The 26,571-nt window shown below is 42.4% G+C and overlaps 1 protein-coding gene across 15 annotated transcripts in view; it reads left to right on the top strand.

Moving 5' to 3' along the window:
- nav1b (neuron navigator 1b) overlaps nucleotides 1–26,571 on the top strand; it is a 90,169-nt gene that overhangs the window by 7,003 nt on the left and 56,595 nt on the right. For 9 of the 15 annotated variants that reach the window (XM_074640392.1, XM_074640430.1, XM_074640383.1 and 6 more), the window contains exons 2-3: nucleotides 15,640–16,451; nucleotides 16,666–16,754. In XM_074640392.1, coding sequence (XP_074496493.1) covers nucleotides 15,667–16,451; nucleotides 16,666–16,754 — 874 coding nt within the window. In that variant the 5' untranslated portion in view covers nucleotides 15,640–15,666. Of the gene's footprint in view, nucleotides 1–15,639; nucleotides 16,452–16,665; nucleotides 16,755–24,681; nucleotides 25,730–26,571 lie in introns of those variants that run through there. The other 6 variants (XM_074640516.1, XM_074640497.1, XM_074640475.1 and 3 more) reach the window with 3 other exon arrangements.

The raw sequence follows: 26,571 nt of genomic DNA, 5'->3' as shown, positions 1-26,571 counted from the left end.
ATGTAATTGACAGTTTTTGATACTCTCTGCTTCACTACGACACTCACTGGTTGGTACCATAGACTGTATATAAGAAGTGGACGTATAGTCTCCATGATGTCATCCATTGGCTTGTGGACAGCCCATTTGAAGCCTCGGGTTTGACATTTTGACCGTCACCACCTTGTTTTTTTGCAACCAGAAGTGACACATGAGGGTGGAGCTAAGTACAACTGAACACTGAATAACACATTTTTAGGCGATCAAAATGTTATAATTAACTTTCATGAACAGAAAACACACTGTGAAAGGGTTAAAGTTGTAAGACGAAAACGCGGACAACTGCCAGACTAGACAACGCCATTGTAGCGACCCGTCAATCACAACATAGTCAAGCCCTAAAGCATACCCGGCTTTATGGTCTATTTGATTCTAAATGGGACCATAATTTACTAAATGAACATCATGCTGTATTGAAGAAGACTTGAAACTAGTGATTGAGACCATAAACTCATGTTTACAATGTTTACTGAGGTAATAAATCAAGTGAGAAGTAGGGTCATTTTCTCATAGACTTCTATACAATCAGACTTGTTTTTGCAACCAGAGGAGTCGCCCCCTGCTGGCTATTAGAAATAATGCAAGTTTAAGGCACTTCCGCATTGGCTTCACTTTTCAGACCTGGAGGTAGCCCACTGGTTGGTACCAAAAAGTATCGTAGTTCCAGTCCTAGTATGCACCAAAGCACCAAGTACAGACCATAAAGTAATTCCATCTAGATAGGGAGTCCATGCATGGCTCTGGGAACACCACTAATGGTGGGTGATGTCATTGCCAATAAAGCAGATCTGACTTGTCTGCAACTTGCTGCCCTTCTGAACTAAACTAACTTCAGTGTCACTCTGGATTATGTTTATATAAATAGTAACCTGTGGTAAGACAATAACTATTGTTATGGTTGTTAAAAAAATGCTGCTATGGGCATCATTTGTGTCTCTCGTCGACAGCCTGCATCATCTATGAGATACTTTTAAGAAGCTCTGCGTACGTGAGAAGCAGATGCTCCGTAGCTTCCTTCTCATCAGAGAAGTACCACTGCAAGCTTTGTGGTCACATCGAGCTGCTGCACAGTAAATCCATCAAGCTGATTTCAAATTACACCTATCATCAAAATAATTATGATGATTATAATATTATAGCACAAGCATGCAGAGTGATGTATATGGTGGTATGTTTTCAAATACCGGAGAGCATCGTCTTCAAAGGGTGAGTTTTGTTCCCTCGTAAATGCCACGTCTCAATGTGTCCTCAGTCCAACTCTCTTCGTGTGTGTGTGTGTATTTGTGTGGTTTGTCTGGTTTGGAAAGTCTCGTCGCAGACACGCTCCAGCGGCAGACACGTTCCACCTTGGCTAACCCAAAATGACAGCCTCGGAAAACCTGATACATATTTGATATGTTCCATATAAAGCTCTTCTATCTACAATATTTGAGTGTTCAGAATAGAGAGTTGTCCAAAGATGTGACATGAGGTGAAGATGACTCCTCCCTTGTTGTGCAGAGGTGCAGGTTGGGCTTTATCTTTGTTTTCATGTCTGTGATGGCCGCCAGAGACGAGGATGTCAAACATGAATGGTTTTGGGCGAACATGTTGGTGGTGATCTTTACGGTTTCTTCTGGTCCAGTTGTCTGTTGGAAAAACAAATTTACATACAAATAAAGTGCAGTGTAAGGTGTTTATCTCTTTAAAAACATTATAGATAATTTAATTGCATGTTTTCATTTGGAAAACAAAAGTTACTATTGACTGTGGCTTCTTTAATTCGATTAAAGCTGAAGAAGGTGAAATTGGAGCAAATATGATTAAAAAAAAGTTATTTTTATAAAACGGTCGCTATATCCTGACAGTAGTACATGAAACAGGTAACCTGAAAAAAAGCATGTGCATCTGTGTCCTCCGGTGCTCCTAACGGCATCTGCAAGATTTCAGAGACTGGAGGAAAACAAGCAGTAAGAGCTGATATGAGGTCTGCTGTCCATCTGCCATTTATGAGAGCCGGCTGTCAATCACTCGCGAACTCTGACCAAACGGTCAAACTAGACTGATCAAATATGAATCAATATTATGTTACGTTAATGCCTATTTCTCTCCTCAAATGTTTTCAGAATCATCTTGTAGTGCACGGTTTAGCTGTAAAATGAGAAAGTTTGTGACGCGGCCGCTATTGTAAAGTCTGTTTAAGGAACGCCAAGTTCCGGTCACATGACCGGAGCACAGCCAATAGGAACGCTCTCTCAATTAAATGACCTGTGATTGGACAAAGTCTCTCGTCACGGGCTAGATTTTCTAAAGCCTGAAAACAGAGCCATGAGGAGGAGCACAAGTCTAGTTTTCTCTCAGAACACTTGAATTACAATATGCTGAAAGGTTATTATGGGATTTTTGCCCTATGATGCCAAAAATATACTGCCTACTGCCACTTTAATACTTGTGTTTGCTTGAAGTGTAGTCAGACACAAATAAATAAATCATTCAACTTGAAGCATAATGACATGTAGTTCTTCAGTCTTAAGTCTTCAGGTTGCAATTATTGTCACTGTAAACATCTTGACAGCTGCTGAGTGACATGTTGCAGCCACTGCATCTCCCTGGAGTACTGACATTTCAGTTCAGCTTTGCCCCCCCCCCCTCCCTCCGCCAGGAAGTGAAGCTGAAGTTGAACCAGACGTTGATGGAAGGACACAGGAGGCTCTTGGAGATAACACTGTTTAGATGAACTCACTGAGGCTTCATGTGAATCCTTCCAGAAGAGACGGATGCTCTTTAGTCTTGAACAGATAGCACCTTGCTGATTGTGTGACCTTTAGTTCAACATGTGGTGGCCATAGTGGAGGAACAGCTGACTGTGCTTTAAGTTAAAGAGTCTCTCTGAAACCCAGATGTGGACTTAAATAATATAGTAGATGAAAGCTCCACCATGACAGAATTATGTGAAAATACGACAACAATTTAATTTAGTTCTCTTTCATGTGAAACGTTTAAATCCGAGGTTGGGTTTTTGTAGATTAGTTCATGATGCCGACCAGTTTTTCTTATTGTAGTGGCTGTTTTTTACAATTTTCCTACGCCACTTAGTCCGAAATGTATTTTAGTTTTGAACCATATTTCATGTGAAAACCCAGTGGTACTCAAAAGACCAGGGGCCTCATGTATAAAAGACTGCGCAGCTTTCACACTGGAAGATGGCGTACTCACAAAATTGGAAAAGTACATACGCACAGAAATTTTCACATGTATAAAACCATGCGTACGCCTGTTCCTGCGCACCTTTCCTTTATACATCCCACTTGACGTGAAATTGAGCGGAGCTGCACGTGCCACTTGGTCCGCCTTGTCTCCTCCCATTAATAACTATGCAAATGAATATAAACACGCGCCATGCTGTCACTTATTGTCCAAATAACAACGGCAAATCACGCTGGAAAAGGAACAAAAAAAGAAGAATTTCACAGTGTGAAATTGAAGTGTTTGTTACTGAGGTGGATGCTAGAAAACATATTTTATTTGATGGTCTTTCATCAGGAATCAGTTACAAACGCAACGTCTCCACAGCAACTGACCGTGCGCTCCCGAAGGTTCCCGAAGGCTTCCGAAGGCGCACGATCAGCTGCGCCCCGTGCCTCGACTGCTGAGAGGCGCCGGTCTGGCCGCGTCCTCAAATATACTATACGCTGTGCTGGAGTCACAGAGAGAGATTGTCAATACAATGAAGGATAATATATATATATGCAACGAATTAAAAAGAATGAATGATGGTGGGATAAGTCATATATTAAAAGACCTTGTTAAAAAAAAATGTTTGTCTCAACTCACCTCGTTGCTTTACATTCTGTGTATCTCATCCAAACGGCGCCGTATAGCTGCTGCATTTGGCTCATTGTTAGGTGTGCCAGGGTCCGGTTCATCCATCTGTAGCTCCAGGGGACACAGGCTCACCACGGTGGTTTGCCACATTGTGCAGCACGCGATTTTGTTTTTGGCACGGTGGTTAAGTCATGCCATCTCTGGGAAATTAGTTTAAATGTGTTTTTGTTGTGCCTCTCTGATGTTAAACTTTATGCGCAAACTAGTTAAGAAATATGTGGGTTGTTTTTTTTGATCCCACATCATAAATAAAGCTCAGTAAGTTGAGTGGAAAAAATATTTTTACACATTTAGCGAGTTTCAGGACTTTGTAGTTTGACACTGCCAGATGACAGAGTTTGGAAGACGGCCCGCACATTCTCACGACTGGTCTAGAGTTTGCGGCACGGTCCGCACATTCTCACGTCACGTTGATTTTTATACATCCCGGCGTGAGCGTGAAACACAGCGTACGCAACATTTTAGTACGTACGCACCGTTTATACATGAGGCCCCAGGAGGTGGGGAAAATGTGGAATGAGGGTTTATTTGAAGATTAAGATCACAACATCACGGCAGGCGATCCTTATCCAAAGTTACATCTCGGCCTGGTCCAGACTTGCTGTTTCTCACGGTCAAAAGCTTGTTTTGATCCTAAAGGACTTCTCTACATCCTACTATAACACATTGTTTCTAAACTTTTTTTTACCCACATGTAGAACTGGAACTAACGATTATTTTCATTATCGATTAATCTGCCGACTATTTTCTAGATTAATCGATTAATCGTTTGGTCTAATAAATGTCGGGTAATAGTGAAAAATGTCCATCCCAGTTTCTCAAAGTCTAAGGTGATGTCTTTAAATGTCTTGTTTTGTCAGTCCAAAATCCAAAGATATTCAATAATATGAGATAAAACAGAGAAAAGAAAACAGAATTATCTGCCATTTTTGCATGAAACATTACCTAAATGGTTATCAATATAGTTATATTTATAGTATTTTATTTTATAGTATAATTATTTTTCTGTTGATCGACTAATCGTTGCAGATCTACCTATACGTGCTAAAAACTGTAAATAACCAAAATACATGTTATTCTAGCATTTACAGACAGAATTATAGCACATATAGTCATAACCATAGCATAGTCCACCTATATTCAAAACATACATAAACTGTTGTACGAACACGTATGTGCTTAAATGGCACTTACACTTATATAAGGATAGTTATTGATATACAGGTGTTGTGTGTCAACAAAATGGCTAAACCCAAAAGGTCCAGTGTAATAGTAATCAGATTTTGCCCAGATACTGATTTTGTATTTCCTGGTTCCTATCTTAACAACAACGCGGATGGCGTACCCAGGTGCTCCCGGTAGAGATAGGGTGTCGAGGGTTTGTAGCCACGTCGACAACCAGGCTTCTGAAGGGGATGAGAGTACGAGGACAGGTCTTCCGACAAGCCGTTATCGGAAACTGCCGAGTGAAGCAGCAACTGGATTTGGCTGAAGAGAGGATCCCAGCTGGGCTACAAAATGACAAGCAAGAGGGTAAAAGCATATCAATGAAACACCGATGAAGGAGGGCGCCCACCTGATGACCACGATGAAGTGATGACCCCTATCCCCACTCACGACATCAAGAAAGTGCCGCTTAAACTTGGGATTGTAATATCAAGTCCTACAAGCTCAACTTACCAATAAACGAATAATAGATCTGTTTTAAAATGTGTGAATGCTGGTGTTACCCACAAAATGTATTCCTTGTTTCTTTGGTTATTAGGCAGTTAACTTTGGTTAAGGTGAGGAAACCACAATAATCTGTTTATAGCCTAGCATTTTACTTCTGGTATTTTATAAATCCCTTTTTGTAAAAATATAATTTTTTAGGGCGGTTTGCCTTTATTTGACAGCAACAGAGATATTTATGAAAGAGAGAGAGAGAGAGGGGATGACAAGCAGCAAAGGGCTGCGGGTTGGATTGGAAACCTGTGGCGCTGCGGTATAGGGACTGAGCCTTGGTACATGGGGCTAGTAGCTCTACCAGATGAGCTACTAGGGTGCAATAAATCGCTTTTGAAATTGGGTGAAGAAAGAAGAACAGTAGAAGTAAAGAAGTTAATTTATAAAATATATTTCATCCACAGTGGCAGATCAAAGTGCTTTAATTTAGCATAAAATAAGAAACCACGAAAATCAAAGTGAGTTCAATTATAGAGAGCAGTGGGGAGGCAGGTTTTCAAGTTTATATTTAAACAGTCAGATTTGGACAGCTCATCGGGGAGGTTGTACACGTATAACACACCATGTTGTATTGTCTCGATCCAGTTTCCTTTAAGACACATTCCATTTTAAATAAAAGCAGACTTTAAACAACTCCACTAGGATCCCTGTGCCTCCTAAAGGAAGTCTGAAGTAGATAATACTGACAGATGGAGAGGGTCAGCGTTTCAGTTGGTCAGTTTTGGTTCTGCAGTGTTAAAGATGGAACTCAGTGGTGCCACTGAGAGCCATATGGACGCAGGTTTTCACTCCAACCATTTGGACTGTTTTCACTAATTAATTCCTCCCCTGTCTGGCTAAAGGTGTGTTAATAGTACAGTTGTCTCTGATATGAATGGAAACCTCCATACATGTCTGCTCAGCCTGTTGTTGTGCTATAGCACGCCACCCTAAGCTGGCATTCAACACTGTTTTCCATCTTTTGCCCACAGAGCTTGATGGAAAAAGAAAGTGTTGTTTCCTCTGCTGGCTCTTGAGAGGAGCCGACAGCGGTGACAGCTCTCAGGAACGAGAAGAGCAGATGCTCAATGGGTCATACAAACTGTGACTTTTACTGCGGCAACTGAAGGAAGGACTTCTGTCATTCTGACTGTCTCTGACACTGTAGAAAATATAAGCTCATGTGTTTGTACATACAGGTGGAGTGTGTGTGGGGTTATTTTGGTTATCAAGCATGTATCACACTGTATCTTTGCTGTTGGCTGAAAACCTGCCAAACTTCAATTTTAGTACTTACTTTTAAATAATGTGTGGACACCTTTAAAATCCACTCCTATTCATCATTTACCTACTTCCCCATGGCACTATCCTCCGTCATCACAATGTCCACTTTCACTGCTATGCCGATGACACACAGGTCTACATTTCAACGAAACCCACCGTTGCCCTGCCACCCCCCTCCCTTGCCACCTGCCTACAACACATCAGGACCCGAATGAGCAGGAACTTTTTAAAACTCAATGACAATAAAACAGAGGTCCTGCCCATCGGCGCCAAAAACAACCTCTCCAAATCACATGTTCATGCCAAAAAAATAATGATCTCCCCGAAAAGATGGCATGAGGTTTTCACACAACAGCAGTGTAGACATTAGGGCTGGGCTATATGGCTAAAATCTTCTATCACGATATAGGTAATTTCATATCTCGATAACAATATACAGTATATCACGATATAGCGCGTTTTCTGGTAATTCAATAAATAAATAGTCAATATAAAATAAAAACACAGTGAAGCCTACTTTTGTATACTTGAATTAAATACTTGACAAATTAAAAGTAGAGTATTTTCTCATTTTAAGAACCTGAGTGCAAAATGAACATAACAGTTTTAAGTGAAATTATAGAGCGGAAATAAATATAAATATATCGCGATAAAAAACGATATAGAAAAATATATACGATAGACATTTTTATATCGTCATATTGCCTAGCCCTAGTATACATCTCATCGTTTACATAAAAGCCAAACTTAAAATAGATGAATAAGGCGGGTTTGTGTAGGTGCATTTGCTTTATGAGGGCAAGACTCTGATACACAAACAACATAAATGAATGTGCTTTTTTTTGTAATCAATACACATACAGTTTAGGCACCAACTTTTATGGTTATCTGTCTGATATTGCTTTGAAAACTCAAATATCAAAAACGTTTTTGCCAGGCCTTTGCTGACAACCTCAAACACAGTGTTTGAGTTATTTCAATTTATCCCGAAGGTCACCATTCTTATGCTTTCAATAGGATCTAGACAGAGGAACAGAAAGCTGCACATATTTTTACATACTGCAGTCTTTTCTTGGAAGCCTCAAGGAACAAAGTGAAAAATGGTGTTTTATTTGCTTATGCATGAGCTGAATCACTTGTACTATTTTAGGTGCTCTTGCTGCAGAGTTTGGAGAGTTTTCAAGTGTATTTTCAACGCACTTCTCTTCTACCTGTTCTAATGACCCGGTTCGCTGATCGATGGTCAGATCCACCACAGACAACTACCCACACTTTGACTCATCACAGCGCTGCAGTGTGCTCTGCAGACCGCCCTCCTGTTCCTACATGAGCTACAGTTCACTGCAGTTCTGCTGCAGTTATGCAACTGACACAGTTCTCTGAAGAGGCAGGTTGTTTCAGGGTGCATAAGGGATTTCACTATACAACATACTGTGCTGCTTATGACCCTTTTTTCTGATCCTTCTGGGGCAATGTGTCTACTTTAGTTTCAGGTTTAAAGAAATAATTTATGTCAGAGCAGCAATGCAACCTGGGATATTGCTATTACGTGGGAAGGCCTCATTGACCCTGTTCAGCTTTAAGGCTGCAGATACTGCTAGTTTAAATGGCCTGTGATACATTGAAATTTAAGTTTTGCCTCTGATATGAGTTTAAAGAAAGGAAGAAATCCAGCTCTTCAGGGATTGTGCTTCTTTAAAAAGGGAATCAGGTCACAGCTTGATTGAAACAGTCTGTGCATTAGCTTGAAGCAAAAACGAAACAAGACAACCATGCTGAATGATTGCAAATAATAAAGTCATGTACAGTTACTTGTTTATCAATTTAATGTTGGTCCTAAAAAAGATGTAGTGTTGGCTCTTAAAATCGTAGAAAGCTATATGCCTGAAGCCTGTAGTTCACTGTGAGTATGTTCATAGGCAGTGGCTGTCAAACCTGGTCCCCAGGCCACAGGTGGTTCATTGCACTTTATTTTACCTCTGCGGATCAGGTGTGAAATGGTTCGTAAAAGCATGTTGAAATGAAAACCAGCAGGGGTCCAGTCCAGAAGATTGAAAACAGTAAATGGAGGTATAAACAAGAACGAATTGCTGTGTTCTCTATTTGTTTCAAAGCATGATGCATGCCACCCATCGAGGTCTCGCGTTAGTACATCAACAGATTCAGTATTATCATAATCCAGTTTAAGATCAATACAATGTTAACCATCGCACCCTTGTTGTTTCTCTGGCTAACTCAGTACTTCGATCATGAGTGGAGGACTGACTTGCTAATCTATAACAATTTATCTTGGATAACTGTCACCGACGGCCCCAAACTGTCTGACAGCCGAGCATCGGCTTGACGTGTCAGGGCCTTTACATTATTTTAAGTATAGTGGCCCACCTTCACTAAACACTTAAATTAAAGAGAAAAATATACAATTTAATGTGTACGGCCAATTACAACTGCATCTGTAGTCAGGTTGCGTCATGATGATTATCTATATTCCAATATAGTCATAGCGCTACCTACTGGCAACAGGAAGTTGTTGTAAATTGACTATACATTGTTGAAGAGCTGATAAGTTCAGGGTCTTATCAAAGAATCAACTATAGAACTTTTTAATGTTAATGTTGTTGGTAACACCTGTGCTTTTCCTTCTACAGCCACAGGTGTTTCACATCATAGAGAAATGACCTGCTGTTACATCACTAATTGGGCCGTGGTTAGAAGTACTTGAATGTGTCATAGAGAGAGTCCTTCAACAACGTGATCCAATGTGGACTTTTACCCTTTAAGATAATTTCAGTTTGATTGATTTCTTTCTAACCTTAAGTGTTTTCAAACCCAGCTGCCTGAAGCTGAAGCATCATTCAGGGTGTCGATGATGTCATGGCATTACTGACCATGGTTAATCACTTAAAGTGACTTATAAGGGATAAATCCCTGTAATGGGCCAACAGATTAACTCGCCCGCCTAAATGCCCACTCTAATCTCGCGTGACACAAAAAGCACAGTGGGCTTTCATGGAAAAGACAATATGTCAGTATTTAATGGTGTTATGGTAATCTTGATGTTCAACAAACATGACAACAACTGTATGGAGTGACATAGTTGTAGGCGATGACGAGACAGAAAGACAAGGTTGAAGCACACTGCAAGGCATTGCTGCTGCAGTGTGCTGTAATGTTATTACAATGTGTGATGGAAGAGGATGGAAACTTTGACTATTATTGATGTTGGAGAAACAATGCAATTAGGAAAGAAAATGATCCCATAGCAGGAAACACACCCTTAAAACATGTTGCTGTACAAACTTTATTGTCTTAGATGGTGTTACAACCCTAGAATATCTCTTTTTCTAAAAACAAACAGCTGCAGCTCTGATTGTGCGACAGTGATTCATGTCTAGCCATGATGTAGTCTGAGGAGCTTTTGCTGCAGGTAAAGCAGCTGTGTTCACACATTAAAGGCAGGGTTGACGATGTTATCCAGTATACACCATTTGTTATATAGGTTGAAATGGTTTTTACACCCCGACAGCGATCCATTACATATGAGCTCTGAAAAAGGACCGGAAAAAGACGTCATCTGTAGCTGCTGTAATCCTGTAAAAACGTCTACCAATCACCGCCTCGCGGTGAAAGAACCAATCAGATGCCTCCCTGCCTCCCTGCTCGTACTCGACCCTTGGCGTGGACCAGCCTGAACTCAAAGTGCGTCGCCGCCGCCGCAAGTTTACTGGAGAATGGAAGAGAAGACTCAGCCAAAAGTAGCACTGCTACTGTCATGAGGTAGCGTTGTTGAGTTGAGGTCCTCTTTCCGCTCTGTCTGTGAAGTAGTTACGATGCGGCGGTGCTCCTGAGGCGAAGCTACATTCAAATTATGCTAGCTTTCCAACATTGTCGACCCTATCTTTAAGCTTCTATTAAAAACAGAAAATGTGATATTATTCTGCTTCAATCCATATTTGTTGACTTTTAGCCTTTCAAAACATTTTCACTGCATAAAACAATTTGCCATATCTGCCATTTAGCAATGCACCAGGTTCAGGCGCACCTGGCTTTTAAAGGGATTGGGAGATGACACTCTGATTGGTTTAATTCCTGTTACACCCAAAACACACCTATGATCAATTAAGAGACTAAATACAACCCTTTCGCCCCCTGCGCCTTACTTTGTGCCCAGATTATGCACCGTTTGACTAGCAAAAGTGGAGTTGGACACGCCCTAAATCACTTGTGCCATGCACTTTAGACTATGCGCTATAGATTGTTTGAATAGGACATTACATCCAATAGTTGTTGAGGTATTTCAGTCTGAAACAAAGTGGTGGGCCAACCGACTCTTCATTAATGTTGAATGTCTTTAATGAAAAAACAAATAACAAGTTTAATCTAATCCTATTCTGGATCCAGTTTGTTCATTTGCAGCTTTTTATACAAATCCTCATCATAGTTAATTGACTGGAATAATACATTTCATACCTTCTATTTGAACAGATAAAAAACAAAGAAAAACAGTCATAATATACTAAAAAAGCTGTGTGTTTAAGCTGTTTTGTTGTCCACTTATCCCAAATAGCTGAAAAACCGTGGTGCTGGAGGTAAAACTTGAACACAAAGCGCAGCTTTTAGCCGTCACAAACAATAGAAACACAAAGTCTGAACAGTATGTGCCTTCAGCCACATGTAAAAAGAGCCATGCTTTACTTCTGTCCACTCACATGTTCATCTGTGCATGTGAATGTGACTTTGTGTGCACATATGTGATACGGTGTGAGTCGACCTCAGTTCATGTTTGCCCCCAACAGACTTCGACACAGCTAGCCTATAGGACACGGGAGGAAGCAGTGAAAATCAGGAATCTGGGACTTGGTGCTATATATAAAAATGAGATCAGGCCTCTTGTAAAACTAGATAGTACGACAGTCTTGAGGAAATTGAATTATGCAGATAATGATGCACTCGTTCAACTCTATTATCTATTGGTGCTTGAATGGAGAGAAACTGGAGCAGGACGAGGCTAAAACAGCAGCTCTGTACAGAATCTGCAAGTCAAAGGACCCATTCACTATTTTATAAGGTGACACCAGTCACAAGATGACATTTGGCACAAAACAATAATTACAGAAGGCATCATAAGCCCTGAAGTGGTTCACTGAATGATGATTATCTCTTTGGTCAACTATATTTATAGTCATTTATTTTCTTCCAAAATGGATTTAGGAAATGGAGTCCTCTGGTGTCTTATGAGTGTATGATCAGACCTTTAAGCGCTGCAGTTTGGAGGCTTCACCAGAGTAAAGTGATCCCACACTGACATGTTGTTGGTCTGTACAAGTATCTTTAGTCTGGCCCTCAGGCTGATTATAGGTTTGGAGGACTGGGGCACTTTTAGCTCCTCGTCCCGTTGGCTGGATGGATACTTTGATGAAAGCCTGGCATGTTAAAAAGGAGCTCAAAGTCGCGTTCAAACATGAGCCCCGGGGGGAAAACAAAGCATGATGTCACCAGAGAAAGATCGAAATATGAGTCACTAATACATCCATTCATAATAGGGCAAATGTGTGTGTGTGTGTGTGTGAGAGAGAGTGCAACTAGAGAAGAATGAGTGTGGAGAGATGTACTTTCCCTTCAGCTTTCTCACTGGCTCATTGTCGTCCAGCATTGATTTGCCTCCACTCACTTTAAAGCAGCACGTGGGTCTAAATTGTATTACTGTAAACTGCATCATACTAAGTGTAGCTCGTCTCTTTGGAGAGCAGCTTAGTCTGCACCGCTCCTTACTGTTGTCTATTGTCTCTGTGCTGAGGATTTACTCATGTTGGACATGTATTTACTCAGGTAAGGAAAAACATCCTGTCTTATTTAGTCCTGACGGTTTAGATTCAGAGAACATGCAGGTTTGATTTTATTACCAGCTGTGACAGCGTGTGGCTGGTATTGTTTTCAGCTTGTGAGTGTGTGTGTGTTATCATACTACTACTATCACCCTACTGTAGCGGGAAGCTTTTTTTGAGTACTTTGCCAGTTTATATTTCTGTCTGTGTGTTTGTGGATAGATTTTGTCAAAACGATCATCATCACAACCTTGCAAGATGCACAAAACTTTACAGGTGGGTAGTTGAGAGCAAAATGAAGGGTGAGTTCGAAGATAGGTGTGGTCTGAGCAAGGGTGCCGTATGTAGGGGTGTAGGAAGTGGGGAAGGGGCCATTGGCCCTCAGTAAAATGAAATCACAACATGATTAAATGCTGTTTTCATCTTACAAAATTCTGGTTCTGCACTGTCTATTACATACATACGCTTGCATTATTCATTTATTATTTATATACGGTTCATTTGATATCTTACGAAAACGTATTCCTCGTTTTTCGTGCACTTTCCTACAGATGTCCAGCCACACGTGACGCATGTGTCAATTTCCGTTCCAGTCTTTTCAAAATAAACTTCCGTCTTCACAGGAAACAACTTGGTTAGGTTTAGGAAAAGATCGTGGTTTGGGTTAAAATATTACAGGAAGTGGCGTAATTAAAGTACGGAAGTTACATGACAAATAAATCAGTGTTGACTTCTGGTTTCACACGCGGTACGAATCAAGGTCTCCTGGGTGAAAGTCTGGAGTTTTTTTACCCATCCATCCACCCCGACTTCCTCCCCATGAGGCGTTTGTTGCTCTTTATACTTCCCGGTTCACTATTAAGTGGATTACATTACATTCGTGGGATTTATACGAATTACACTGCATATTACTTTTCGTAGGTATAGTTACGGTACACTGTGCAACCAAGAACCTTAAAGTAGCAAAAGTTTAAAAAGAAACAAAGTAAAATATTAAACTGAGGACACGGACAACGTAAAGAATGTAAAAAAATGTATGGAGGAGTAAATCTTAATCAATCACTGGTAGGAGAGAGAAATTCTGTTATAAAATGCTGAATATGCATTCAGGGGAAAACCAGTGACTAACTTCCAATTAAGTAATTATACATTGTTCATGGTCATCTTGCACTTTTTGTTAGTTATCAGCATCAGATGACAGGATGCAGGGATGGAGGTGATAGACTTGTGGGACGGATGAAGCCCCCACCATTATATCTTTGGAGGAGAGGCGGTGTCTGCGGGGCCGTGGTGGGGACAGCCGGTGTTGGCACGGCCTGAAAGGAGCCGTTCTCCTGCTGCATGTGCCAAGTGGTGTCAGTCTGCCGCTGGCTTTAGCAGCATGCTTCACACAGGAGGTCGTGGCGAGAGGACCAGGAATACATTAGGAAAAGCTGTTGAAACATATGGTCTCTTTGTAGATGAAACCGATGATTTGATTGATTTTGTGTTGTGCCGTTTGATTTTTTTTTTTTAGTACAGTTCAAATTATGGTTTCTTTTAATCCTTATTTAAGCTTTTGTTTTGTTTTGTTTTTTAGCCTTAGATCAGCAGTTTCTCTTCCTCTTTTTAGAGTTCAATTAAACAGCATTCAACAGGAGAGTTTCATTCACTTTCTTGATCTCAATGTTTCTCCCAGATGAGTAATCTGTGACTAGTCTGGTTCTCAGACCTTTGGGCTACTTTGATGTTGTAACCGATACATACTGGTATAATGGTCCTTCCCCTCAAACCATCCTCTCCTCTTTCTTCTTCCCCACTCGCTTACATCCACACTCAGTCAGTACCTCTGTGGTTAGAAACCCTTCTCTCTGTGAGGCAGACGCCCTGGAATGCACAGCTGTTTTACAGTATTATCTACAGTATACATCTTAAATGAAACCTTGTTATCCATCATGCAGTATACTGAACACAGCAAAGGATGGATGTCCACAGCCTCCCACTAACAAAGGCTTTATATAGAGATCTGCACACCACAATCTTCATTTAACCACCGAACACAGTATTTGCCTTTTTGACTCACATTTTACACTCATTTTATGCCAGAAGGGTAAATTTGATATTTGGAATTGGCAGTAGCTCTGAAGTGCACTTGTATTTAACAGGTAACTCCAAACGATGACGCAGACATGATGGCTATCTCACCGGACTTAAAGGAAAAGATTAACATTTTGGAAAATAAACTTATTCGCTTTCTTTCCAAAAGTTAGATAAAGAAGTAGGACTGGGTATCGTTTAAAAACGTACAGTACCAATACCAGTACCCTTACAGTGATTCCGATACCAATAGAGTACTTCATTTGATACCCATCATGTGAATGGAAGCTATGTGTGTGTCCCACCGCTGAAAATGCCGTCCCCTAAAGTTGTTTGCATAATGCTGTGAATGGTAAAGTGTTCATTCAGATCTTTCTTACAATTAACCATCTGGTTATTTACTTTCTGTTTTGAGCATGCATGTTGAGTTTTCTGAGTATAACTAGATTCTTTTGTTTGAAGGGTCGATCCTGACATCACCATTAAGTCATCACGTTTGTGGCTACTCTATATGCTGTACCTTGCCCTTTGTCTCGTTGGCCATTTGCCTGATGAAGAGGGTTGAAATGTTGCCTGTTAGGGAGTTATATTTAGTGTTTCTTCTGTTTCTGATGATGTTCTTTGAGTAAAACAAACGTTGTTTGAAAAAAAGAAAAATTGTTTCCATCACTATGAATCTTTACTTGTATTGTAGTTTGTTCTGCTACATTTACTTTTTATGTTCTTACCCTGAATTCTATTTGTAAAACTGCTGCCTGCTATTTTAGTGATATATCACATTTGGAGCATTAGCAATGTGTATTCTAAGATTTTGTTCTAAATTAAATTGTCTTTGTTTCTTCTCCAGACCTCAGCCCAGTGACTGTCACCAACCATGAGCGGCGGGGTGAATATCAAAGTCATATCTCAGAGCCAGAGCGACGCAGGTGTCAGCTCGAGTTTGCCTTTACCTCGAAGCATGATGCCTCTCTCTAAGATGGATCCAAAGCAACAGTACAGCGGCCCCCCCAATCCCACAATGCAGTATCAGCATGCCGCCAAACGCCTGCCCTCCTATTCTTCATCTTCTGTTTCCTCGGGTCCTGCAGAGCTGCTGAGAGGCGCAGCTTTAAAGAACCACCTGCTGCAGCAAAAAGTTGGCATGTATTCTCACAGAAGCCCGGCAGCTACAGAGCGAACTGATGGAACATGCTCGGCGTACAGCAGCCCGCAGATACCAAAGAGGGAAGTCCGACGCTCTAAAGACACGCTGGATCTCCGCGCCAGCACGCTCAACCAGAAGGCTTTGCGAGACCTCCAGTTAAGACGAACCACCAACAAAAACTGGACCTTTGGGAAATATCGTCTGAAGAGTGTGGACAACGCAGAGGAGGATGAAGCCTTGTGCCGGCTCTCCACTAATGCCCAGTTAGGCCAAGGTAGAGGGCGTCTCTTTTATTCGAAAGGTGCAAATGGGAATGAGATATCAGCTGTGTCTTCAGCTGGAATTAGCAACATCCAAAGAGACGCGAGGAAGATCTCCAACCAACTCCTGGGAGCTTCTGAAAGAGACGCGTCCAGCAACAAATCAAAGTCTTCTCATCACTCGTTCAACATGCCACGCAGAAAGAGCGAGCCAGGGAAAGTCAACATGGCCGCTATTGCTCCCTTCAGGTTCAGGTGAGGGCAGTGTTTCACCTTTTTAAGATGGAAAGATAAGCAGCAATGCTGCAGTTTATTTTTAGGACACCTTGAATATGATGCAGTCGTAGGGCATCTCATGCTGCCTTTTATAAATTATCACTGTTTTAAAAAGAGTATTTTCCACGTTTTGTAGCACTTCATCAAACTTGAATTTGTGTTTTGTATGTTTCTTTCTGTTTGTTTCCTGTAGGTTTCAGGTCCATGAGGACACAGATCCCACCCTTGACGATCTTAGTGACTGTTCCTCTGACTCCATGGAGGTCTGCTGTGAAGAGCTAGGTGAGTCTCTTTGAATCTCTTCCCACTGATCTGTCCATCCAGGGAGTAAAGACACACCTGATGCTCTAAACCAGTGGTTCCAACACGTTCTTGTCCCAACTCGTCACATACTGATGCTTTGTCAGACCCCTTGGCGTCACTTTCCGGTCACAGTAAACACGTGTGAATTCAAACAAAAACACTTGCTTAGCCCGTCCATCCATTATCCCATTCGGGGTTCGCGGGAGGGGGGGGGGGGGGGGGGGGGGCTGGAGCCAATCCCAGCTGACATTGGGCGAAGGTACACCCTGGACAGGTCGCCAGACTATCACAGGGCTGACACATAGAGACAGACAGCCATTCATGCTCACATTCACACTTAAGGGTGTTTTAGAGTCAACCCATGTTAACATGGGAAGAACATGCAAACTCCACACAGAAGGGCCCCAAGTCGGGTTTGAACCTGCGACCCTCTTGCTGTGAGGCGAGGGTGCCAATCACTGCACCACCGTGCCACAAAAAAAACATTGAGTTAAGTTTAGGGAAAAACAACACAATTTGACTTAAAATTACTACCTTTGTAAAGTGAAAATGAAACTTAACGCTGTGAACACAGGACACGAACGAACAACTGATTGTAAAGTGAAAGTGAAACTTGACGCACAGGACACAATCAGCCGTCTCCTGGATGAAAGCCTGTGTTTGTTGGACCTGTCCACCACCACTCCCACCCACCTTATGTGTGTTTTTTCGCTCCTTAAACTGCGTCACTACACTCCCCGACCACTTTCTCTGAGCATTTACTGTTGGATGGATTTCCATTGTAGCTCCTTGAAAGCTTGTTGCGTCTCATGGAGGCGCTAAAGCACACCTTGTGCATCAGCATCAGGAATTAGGAATGCAAACGGGCTGGTGGTTCCTAACCTGGGCGTCTAGACGTATCTGAAGGGGTCACAATATGATTGCCTGGATATGAACAAAAAAAAACATGTTCCTAGACTTTTCTGTAATCTTTGTTCTTTTCTCGTGAAATACTGAAAATTCTTCTTCTTCAGGCTTCTAGAAATTATTCAAATGAACGGCAACGTCCCTGGTTTGTGTCCACCTGGGGACACAAACCGGATTTGTTGCATCTGATTCCCCATCTCGCTCTCTCCTCTTGTTTCCTGTCATCTCTTTTCCATCGACTATCCAATTAAGGCATAAAATCCTCAAAGAAATACATATATAAAAGTGCCCACAGCTTGGACGTACACAGACTGTGACGAGGGGTTGCACAAGCCAAAGAAGTTGGGAAGCACTGCTGTAAACCAATGAGCAGAAACTCTGGTGCTCAACAATAAAATAGGGTTATATCTGATATCATCCATGATCTTAAAACAAGCAGCCTGTCCATAAAGTTTAATCACTTTATCGACTCACAATTGAAAATCACCCTCTGTCCTTTAGAAGCACTTGTCCTCCCTCTGCTGTGTCAGAACGAGTTACTTAAATCTTGGAAAAAACAAACGTTTTCACTCAGTTCAGAGAGTTCAACCAGTTAGTCTTACAAAACCCAATTGTATTATATTGCACCCTTTAACACCCAGGCTTTTAGTATGGCTGATGTTGACACTGGACTCTGTTCAGCGTGGCAGTTGTTCTCACCAGAGCTGCTGCCAACTCTTCGCAGTGAATGTATACCACCTGTTATGTGCATCAGGATTTCCTGAAGTGCTTCATTTCTTTCTTTATGTGCATGTGGAAAAACAGATTCTTGGCAGAGAGCAGCAATAATGCAGCACTGTTCCCTCAATGTTTTTTGCCTCTGGTGCACCATCGTGATTATATTTACGTCATTTCTGTCAGTGCTGTGTTAAACATTAAAAGTTGAGTGTTGTGTTTTGTTCTGATCCCTGCAACAACTCTGTACCACGCTCATCATGTTGCTTAGAGACTGACATACAAACATGACGTGTGCACACAAACACACGCTCTGTATTTTCTGGTCAGTATTTCATTATTTTAAGGAACTGGGAACATCTTGCTTAGTGAAAACAATTCACCATTAGCAGATCCAACCGCAACAATTCAATCAATTAGTTCCAATTAGAGAGAGTTTAGATAATTAAAGATCTACTGTAAATAAATGATATTGATTTAAGTAAGTAAGCAGACACTATTGACTCAGGGGGAACAGATGTGACCACCAAACAGAATTAGTGTCTGTTGTTTGAGATTGGTAGTTATTTTTCCGGAAGCCTCATCATGTTAAAACTTACTGTTACTCACTGTTGGAGAAAAAAACAAGTTCTTTCCAGACCTCAAACCAAATAACTGAAATGCACCTGTCAAACAACCAAACACACTAATAAACAAGACTTACTGTAAGGCCTTTACACACCGGGGGCATGACGAATAAACGACACGTTAACGCGAAATACTCAAATATTATATGTCTAAGGCTTTTATTGTAAAACATAAGAACGGAAGGAGTGGATCTGGTCTGCACTGTTGAAAGGAGTAATAAAGTTGCCGTCCTGGTTCGGACTACGGAGCCTCCGTGTTGTTGTTAGTAATAATATTGGCGCAACTCAACCCGTTCTGCACAACTTGATTGATGCTTTTATTCGCGGTGCCAAAGATCCGCAAAAATTGTTGATTTTTCGCCATGTAATATTCGAGGTCTGTGTCAAAGTATTCATGACAAAAACAACAGTTAGAAAATATATATGTATATATATACATATATATACATATGTATATGTTTTAATATATTGTCGTGCAAATTAATCGCATGAAAAAATGCCCCCGGTGTGTAAAGGCCTTAAGAGTCTACATCCATACTAGCAGCTCTGTGAGGCTGTACTGTACACAGTGGTGCTTTGAGCTAAATGCTAATTTCAGGTATTATGTTTACTATGTTCACTATCTTAGTTTAGCGTGTTAGCATGCTAACATTTGATGATTTGCACTAAACACAATGTACGACTGAGAAAGATGGAAATAATATTATACATGGCCTGATGATGGTGCGAGATGAAAGAGTTAAAGGGACTGTTTGTAACTTCTTACACATATAAATCTCCCGGGTCGCTCGCACATGCGCGCTCGCGTGTGGCTACGCCTCACTGTTTTGGGTGATGCTCGTTCATGTCTATTTAGAGCGAGCAATCGCGAGCCCGACGCTGACTTTCGTTGACTTAACGGCCACAGGTGTCGCTGTTAACAAGCATTTCTGATTCTGACAAACAGTCCCTTTAAGGGATCACCAAAGTCATTACAGGTCATCCTGATGGGAACATGAATGAGCATCCCAACTTTTATGGCAAATTCCTCCAATAGCCTAGTTACTGAGACATTTCAACCAAAACCTCAAATGTCAACCACACAGTGGTGCTATAGAGGAAATTTCAGGGGATCACTCAACTCATTAGGATTCATCTTCTGGGGACCATGAATGTCTGTACCAAAGTTCAATCCATCCAAAATATGTTGAGATATTTCAGTCTGGACCGGTCCATCTTTAGACTAAAAGTGTGATATGAAAAAAAAAGCAGACATTATCTGGCATTATAATTAATTACTTTTTTTTACAAAGAATCTGTCAGGACTAAAATACTACCTGGTAGCAATTAGTATTTGTCTGTTTAAATTGGGAAATTATCTCCTAATTCTCTTAAGTTGGTTGCACAAGTGATTGAATGGCAGCAGCATTAATGTTCAAAACCTAAATTACTAGGCTGACTTACTTTACAAGTCATTTTGGCTAACATGTCTGATCAGCCAACGTGCAGAATTGTTAGAAAATGATCTTGCATAATTGCATGGGTCTCTTATAAACCCCTCTAACTGTCTTCTTAATTACCGTAATGACTTTGAGGGGTGAGAGCCTCCAGCCAGCCTCCCCTGGGAGAGACCAGACCAGAGACTGAGTGGTCCTCAGCTCAGGCTGGACAGATGCCGGACTGAGAGATTGAGTGGTTTGATGGGAGGATCGTCTTTCACCTCCTGTCTGGGAGTTCCTCTTGTCCCCACTGGACAGACCGGAGGGACGCTTAAATTCTGTTTTTGACCATAGAGCAAAGAGATGTTTCTTCGTAAGCTGTCATCCGGCTCCAACTACAAGTTAGCTGGAAGATGAAAAATAGGGTTATTTTAACGACTCTTCCATTCAGTAGGAAACATCTGCAGAAACTAAAGCTCGGCTAGGATCTCTGGTGAGAAATCTTACTTTTAAAATGATTAAGTTTCACAGTAGGGAGGATTCATTGCCTCAGGACTATACAAAACATCAAATTAATCACTCTGGCAAATGTTTAAACAAGATGGTTTTACCTCTTCTTATCGTTTCCAGCAGCTTGAGTTTATCATGAATAGACTATTTTCTCAGCACATGAAGAAACTCTCATAACTGTTCAGGTCAACCTTCATCCTTCAGGCTGCTCGTTCGCATTCCAGCGAGCACAATGATTCTATTAGATCTCTATTTAGTGGCTTTTGTAAAGCAATAATTACCACATGACTTCAACACCATGCACAATCTTTACATGTGCCGATGTTCTCTGTGGGTTTCCCCCTTAGTGCACATGTGGAGGTTCTTGAATCCATTGCGTTATAGCAGCTGAGCAGCTCCAAAATGATGACATGTGCTGTCCAGGGAAATATATAATAGACAGCTGTGTAACCGTGCTGTCATAGCCTGCACATACACGTACACACGATTACTCAGAGGGCCAGTTGGAGAGTGAGAATCAGACCCAGATGTGAAAGAGACCAAATGAAAGATGCAGCTCCACCCTTCCTCTCTCCTGAGAAGTGGAGGCGATTGAAAGTTTCTACATTTGTTCTACAGAAGTCCGTCCAATAGACGTCGGGACCATAGACTGTATATATAGATGGACGACGTGTCTCCACTTCCTCCCACTGTGTAAAAGTGAAGCCAAAAATATCCAGATACGGAAGCTGCCGTCTTGAGATTTTGACGTCATTTGGAGCCAGAGTATGTGCAGTAGAGATCGGGGGGCTGGAGCCACGATATCGAGGTCCCGCCTACACACCCGACCGAGCCAATCACCAGCTGAGCACGGCCGCAGCTTGTTAGCGTGAGCCACCTAACAGCTATGTTAGCACCACAATAGCTGTTTGGCTAGAAAGACATAACAACTAATAATAATATGTCTATAACTACATTTATGATCAAATTGACACATGTTCTATTACACCGACTCGTTATGGAAAGTTAAAGCTACACCTCCTCTCTCGTACAATTCCTGAGCCTCCGGCTGCGACTACTTCAGTCAGAGCAGCTGACAATCACAGCTGTCAATCATGATGTCTCATTCCCTTTTATAGCATCAAATAATTAAAACCAAACTTATCAGAAAAAAAGAACACTTGATCATATATCAGCGTGATAAGAACTACCTAAAATGACAGAAACTATCTTTTGGAAAAATTTATTTGATGTGTACTTTTTAGTTTGGCCCATGTCCCATCCACTAACATGAAGGGGGCGGGCTTTATGACCTATACTGCAGCCAGCCACCAGGGGGCGATCAAGAAGTTTTGGCTTCACTTTCGGAGAGCTGTCATGTTGTCCATCTTTATATACAATCTATGGTCAAGAAATTTCACTCAAAACCACAAATGTCAGCCTCACGGTGGTGCTAGAGGAAAGACAGTTGCTGTGTCTCAATTAGTGTACTTCCGTACTTATACTTGCTATTTTGAGTGCGTAAGTGTCTTCACACTGAGAAGTATGGCAAAATGCAGTGCCCTCTAAGTACCTGGATGTTGTTCTCAAAACGCCGCGCTATACAAATTTGAGTTATACATGTTTTTTTTCACTAAGTACCACTATACTGTAGTTGGATTGAAGCCATTATTGGATTAATGTATCCGTCTGAATTGAATTACTGCCGATACGGCGTGAGGTCTGTGGCTGACTATCACCAGCTGATCTACTGAGCTTCCGCTGAGTGCACAACAGCCGGGTGCGATTTGAGACAACACTACCCTGTTCAAAAGTCACGCACAACACAAGTAAGTACATATTTTGCACAGTGTACTACATGGAAGTATACTAACAGAAGTATTCGATTTGAGACAGAGCAATTGGCATTCATGCTCTGGGGACAAAGACTATGTGTACCAAATTTTATGGCAATCCATCCAGTAGCTGTCAAGACATTTCACTAAAAAAACAAAGCTAGAGGAAAAATCACGGGATCCCCAAAGTCAGTAGGAGTCATCCATTCGTTCACTAGAGCAACTAAAATTTGATCTGATAGGAGGTGTTGATTTGGTGTCTGTCTGTCTGTCTGCAAACTTTATGCATAGATGTCCCATGAAAACCTCGAAGGCTTGCAGGAAATGTGGCATGTCGGAATTTGTTATCTTATGATTCATTAAGAAATTCCCATTCCCCAAAATAGATGAGCTATTCATTGCATCATGGGGGTAATGTCCCAGACCGTGGTTCTGGAGTCAGCAGGGGAGCCTTGGAACTCGTAATGAAGACGAACAAGACATGACATTGTTTCCAGAAACTAATTGCCAAATCGAACCACCTCACTGGTCCGTGAGCCGCCCCAGGTGCCCCGAAACCCAAATAAAACAAAATCAGTGGAGTGCGGTGTGAACCCATTGTGAGAGTTAGAGCGGTACCCTCTGGGCATTGTAGCTAACAGGTCAATCATATCCAGTGGATCAGCACCATCTAGCATGCTTGTATTCAGCCATGCTGTGTTGTGGAAAAGAGCATTCACAGAAATATTCACCAGCATTGGATTATTAAAAGAAGACATTTTATTTGATGAGCACATAACAACATGAGGGTTATCTGAGTACGTTATGGAAAAGGTAAATGCTTCTTTGGCAGCTGTGTTTGTGCAGAGCGGCGAGGTCTGGTGCAGATGACATACAGGGTGGTTTCCATGGAGCAGCGCTGGATGCGAGCACTACAGATCCTCCCCAATCCTCCTGAGAGACAGCAGTGTGGAATATCTTAAAAAGATGATCACACTCATATGTTAGCCCCCCAAAAAAACATGCCCAAAAACAATGTGACTGGATTTTCAATTTAACACAATCCTGTTTGTGTGTGTGTGTGTGTGTGTGTGTGTGTGTATGTGTCTTACACTCACTTACTTGATGATATTTCCAAAGTGTGGTTTTGGGTGTGTTTCTTGCTTACACTGGCACATCTTGTCGCTCGCTCAGTCTGCTGAAGTGAAGTCACTCATTTGGCCGATACACTTTTTGGATTTTAAGCCAAGTTTTCTCTGTTTTTATTTCAAGCAGTGGACAAAAATTACCATTTTTTTGTGTTAGTTCAACAGTTTTCATAAACATCCCATTTTGTACATTAGCCACAACGGTCATCATTGTTGATAATATTTGACAGGAATACAGTTGTCCATTTATAGCGTGGACAACACACTGCTGATTTATAGCATATGATTTATCCAGCTGTTAATCTGGAATTGATATCGTAAGGAAGCTCAGACAGGATCAGGATATAATCTGAATGCTCCAGTTGTTGCATTATGTGAGATTTTGACAGTGATGATGATGATTTATGCTATGGTCTGCAATTCCATATCTAAATGTGCATCCATTGACATTGATGACACGTCCACCAACATCACAAATGATGCATCAGTGTATTGAACAGGGAACACTGGAGGTGATGGAGGGGGAGGGGAAGAACAAAGGAATCAGAGGAGATGGTGGGAAAACATGGTGTGTTAAAGGAGAGTGGTTAAAAAAAGCCACAGATGATCATTTCTCATCGCTTCCTTTGCATTTCACGTATTCTGCTGAGACACAGCAAAGCATCTTTTTAAATGAAGGAAAAACGAGGGAAGGAGGAGGGATGGAGGGAGGATGGGTGGGAGGGAAGTCGGAGGCGGCGAAGGGAGAGGCGGCAGAGAGCAGGGGGAGGAGGGAGCGTTGTTGCGTCTGCCGCCGCTGTCATTCCGCTGCTGCGCGGTTCAGCGGCAGGAGGGTGTGCTGAAGGGAGGAGGAGTGTGGAAAAATCGGAGGAAAGGAGGACGGGAGGGAAGGAGAGAGAAAGGGAGTGCCTGGGCAGCACTGCAACAGCTGCAACTGCAGCAGCCTGTCAGGAGGAAAAGAGGGAGAGAAGGAGACGGAGGGGAGAAAGAGAAGGCTGCAGGATTGCCTTTTGCTTTTTTTTTTTGTTGCACAAGGAAAAGGGTTTGATGCGGAAGGCTGTTTTCTCCCTTGCTGATGCTTTTCTATATGGTCTCATGCAGGAGGCATGCTTGGAAATAGTGTGAAAGGCAGAGAAGGAGATTTGAAGATGGAAAGGACGGATAGCACAAAGGCATACGGCCAAGCAGATGGCAAAGGAGTTGGCATGGCAGCTAAGAGGGCCAAGTCTGGAGTGCCCCAGAGCACACCGAGGGGTGAGCTGAAGGTTTACCGGGCGGGCAGCTCTGATGGCAGGCTGCCAGTGCCCTCCAGTCTCCGCAAGCAGAGGTCTATGACAAACCTGGCTGTGCTCACGGATGCCGAGAAGAAGTTGCACCTTTACGAACCCAAGTGGTGCGATGACATGGCCAAGCCCGGAGCGGGTCAGACCAAGATGGGCAAGCCAAAGACAGCAGGGGGTGGCAGCAGCCCCGGAGGGGGTGGCCCTCTCTCCCGAAATCTATCCAAATCTGAACACTCGCTGTTCCAGGGCAAACCCAAGCCCTTCAGCCCCCTGGCTGCTCCATCTGCTCTGGGCAAGCAGAGTCGCATACCTCGCGCCCCGTACGCCGAGGTGAAGCCCCTGAGCAAGGCGCCCGAGGATGGGAAGTCGGATGACGAGATCCTCTCCAGCAAGGCGAAGGCCAACGCCAAGAAGCAGGGAGCCGGAGCCGGAGGGGAGTCCGGTTCCAAAGGCCAGGGCGAGGAAGGGGGAGACAAGCCCTTCCTGAAGGTGGACCCAGAGCTGGTGGTGACGGTGCTGGGCGACCTGGAGCAGCTGCTCTTCAGTCAGATGTTGGGTGAGTACAGCGGAGTGGTCTTGATGCCTCTACCACCACAGGGCCCTGGCAGTAGGTGTGGCAGCCATGTGCTACAAACCAAACGCCGCGCTTGTACGATTTCCTCAGTGCTTCTCGGCAGCACGCCCCCTTTGATACAACCGCCACACGGCAACCTGCTTGCTGCTGCAGAAACCAAATCCCCCCCCCCTGAACGGATTTAATGCAGCTGAGAAAAAAACATGAAGACATCCTTGTTGTGCTTGCAAAGCATGCTGTTATTATTTCATTGAATGCTGCATCAGTTTGGTGTCATCCTCTTTATGGGAAAAGCTCCAGTGATGCTCTATTGTTCTTATTCCTCCAGCATGTCGCTCAGGTGTCTGAGGCCATCGATCGTGTGAAACATGCTTGCTTCCTATCCCAGCATTGCCGGCTGATTGCATGTAAAAAGCCTGAGGGGTTTGGGGGGATTATTAGCGGCAGACTGATCTCCTTTCTAAAGCCCTTGTTTGCTGCAACATGTGCCGATGCACTCGAGGGTCCATCCGCTGCTCCACGTACGCTTCCATATAAAAGAGAGATGGGGAAAGAAGGCATGCCATATTGAATTCATTTTAGGCACACAGATACATATTTAGCCTCCTCCCAGCTCCATTCATCTGTAGAGAACTGACAGATGGTTTACAAATTGCATTGTTTGCAAATGGCAGAGAAAATGTCTTTCTCTCTGGAGGTGTAGGTCAGGTTCATCAATAGGAACGGCTTGATGAATAATAAGGGTATTCATTTTGATGACTTCATCGTTCTTTGAATATAAAAGCATGCATCCTTTAATTGCAGGTGTATCTGATTATTACCTG

The sequence above is a fragment of the Sebastes fasciatus genome, chromosome 1 (assembly GCF_043250625.1).
Source record: "Sebastes fasciatus isolate fSebFas1 chromosome 1, fSebFas1.pri, whole genome shotgun sequence".
Lineage (NCBI taxonomy): Eukaryota > Metazoa > Chordata > Actinopteri > Perciformes > Sebastidae > Sebastes > Sebastes fasciatus.
Note: the sequence above shows the minus strand (reverse complement) of the source record. Positions and strands in the feature narration are given on the sequence as shown.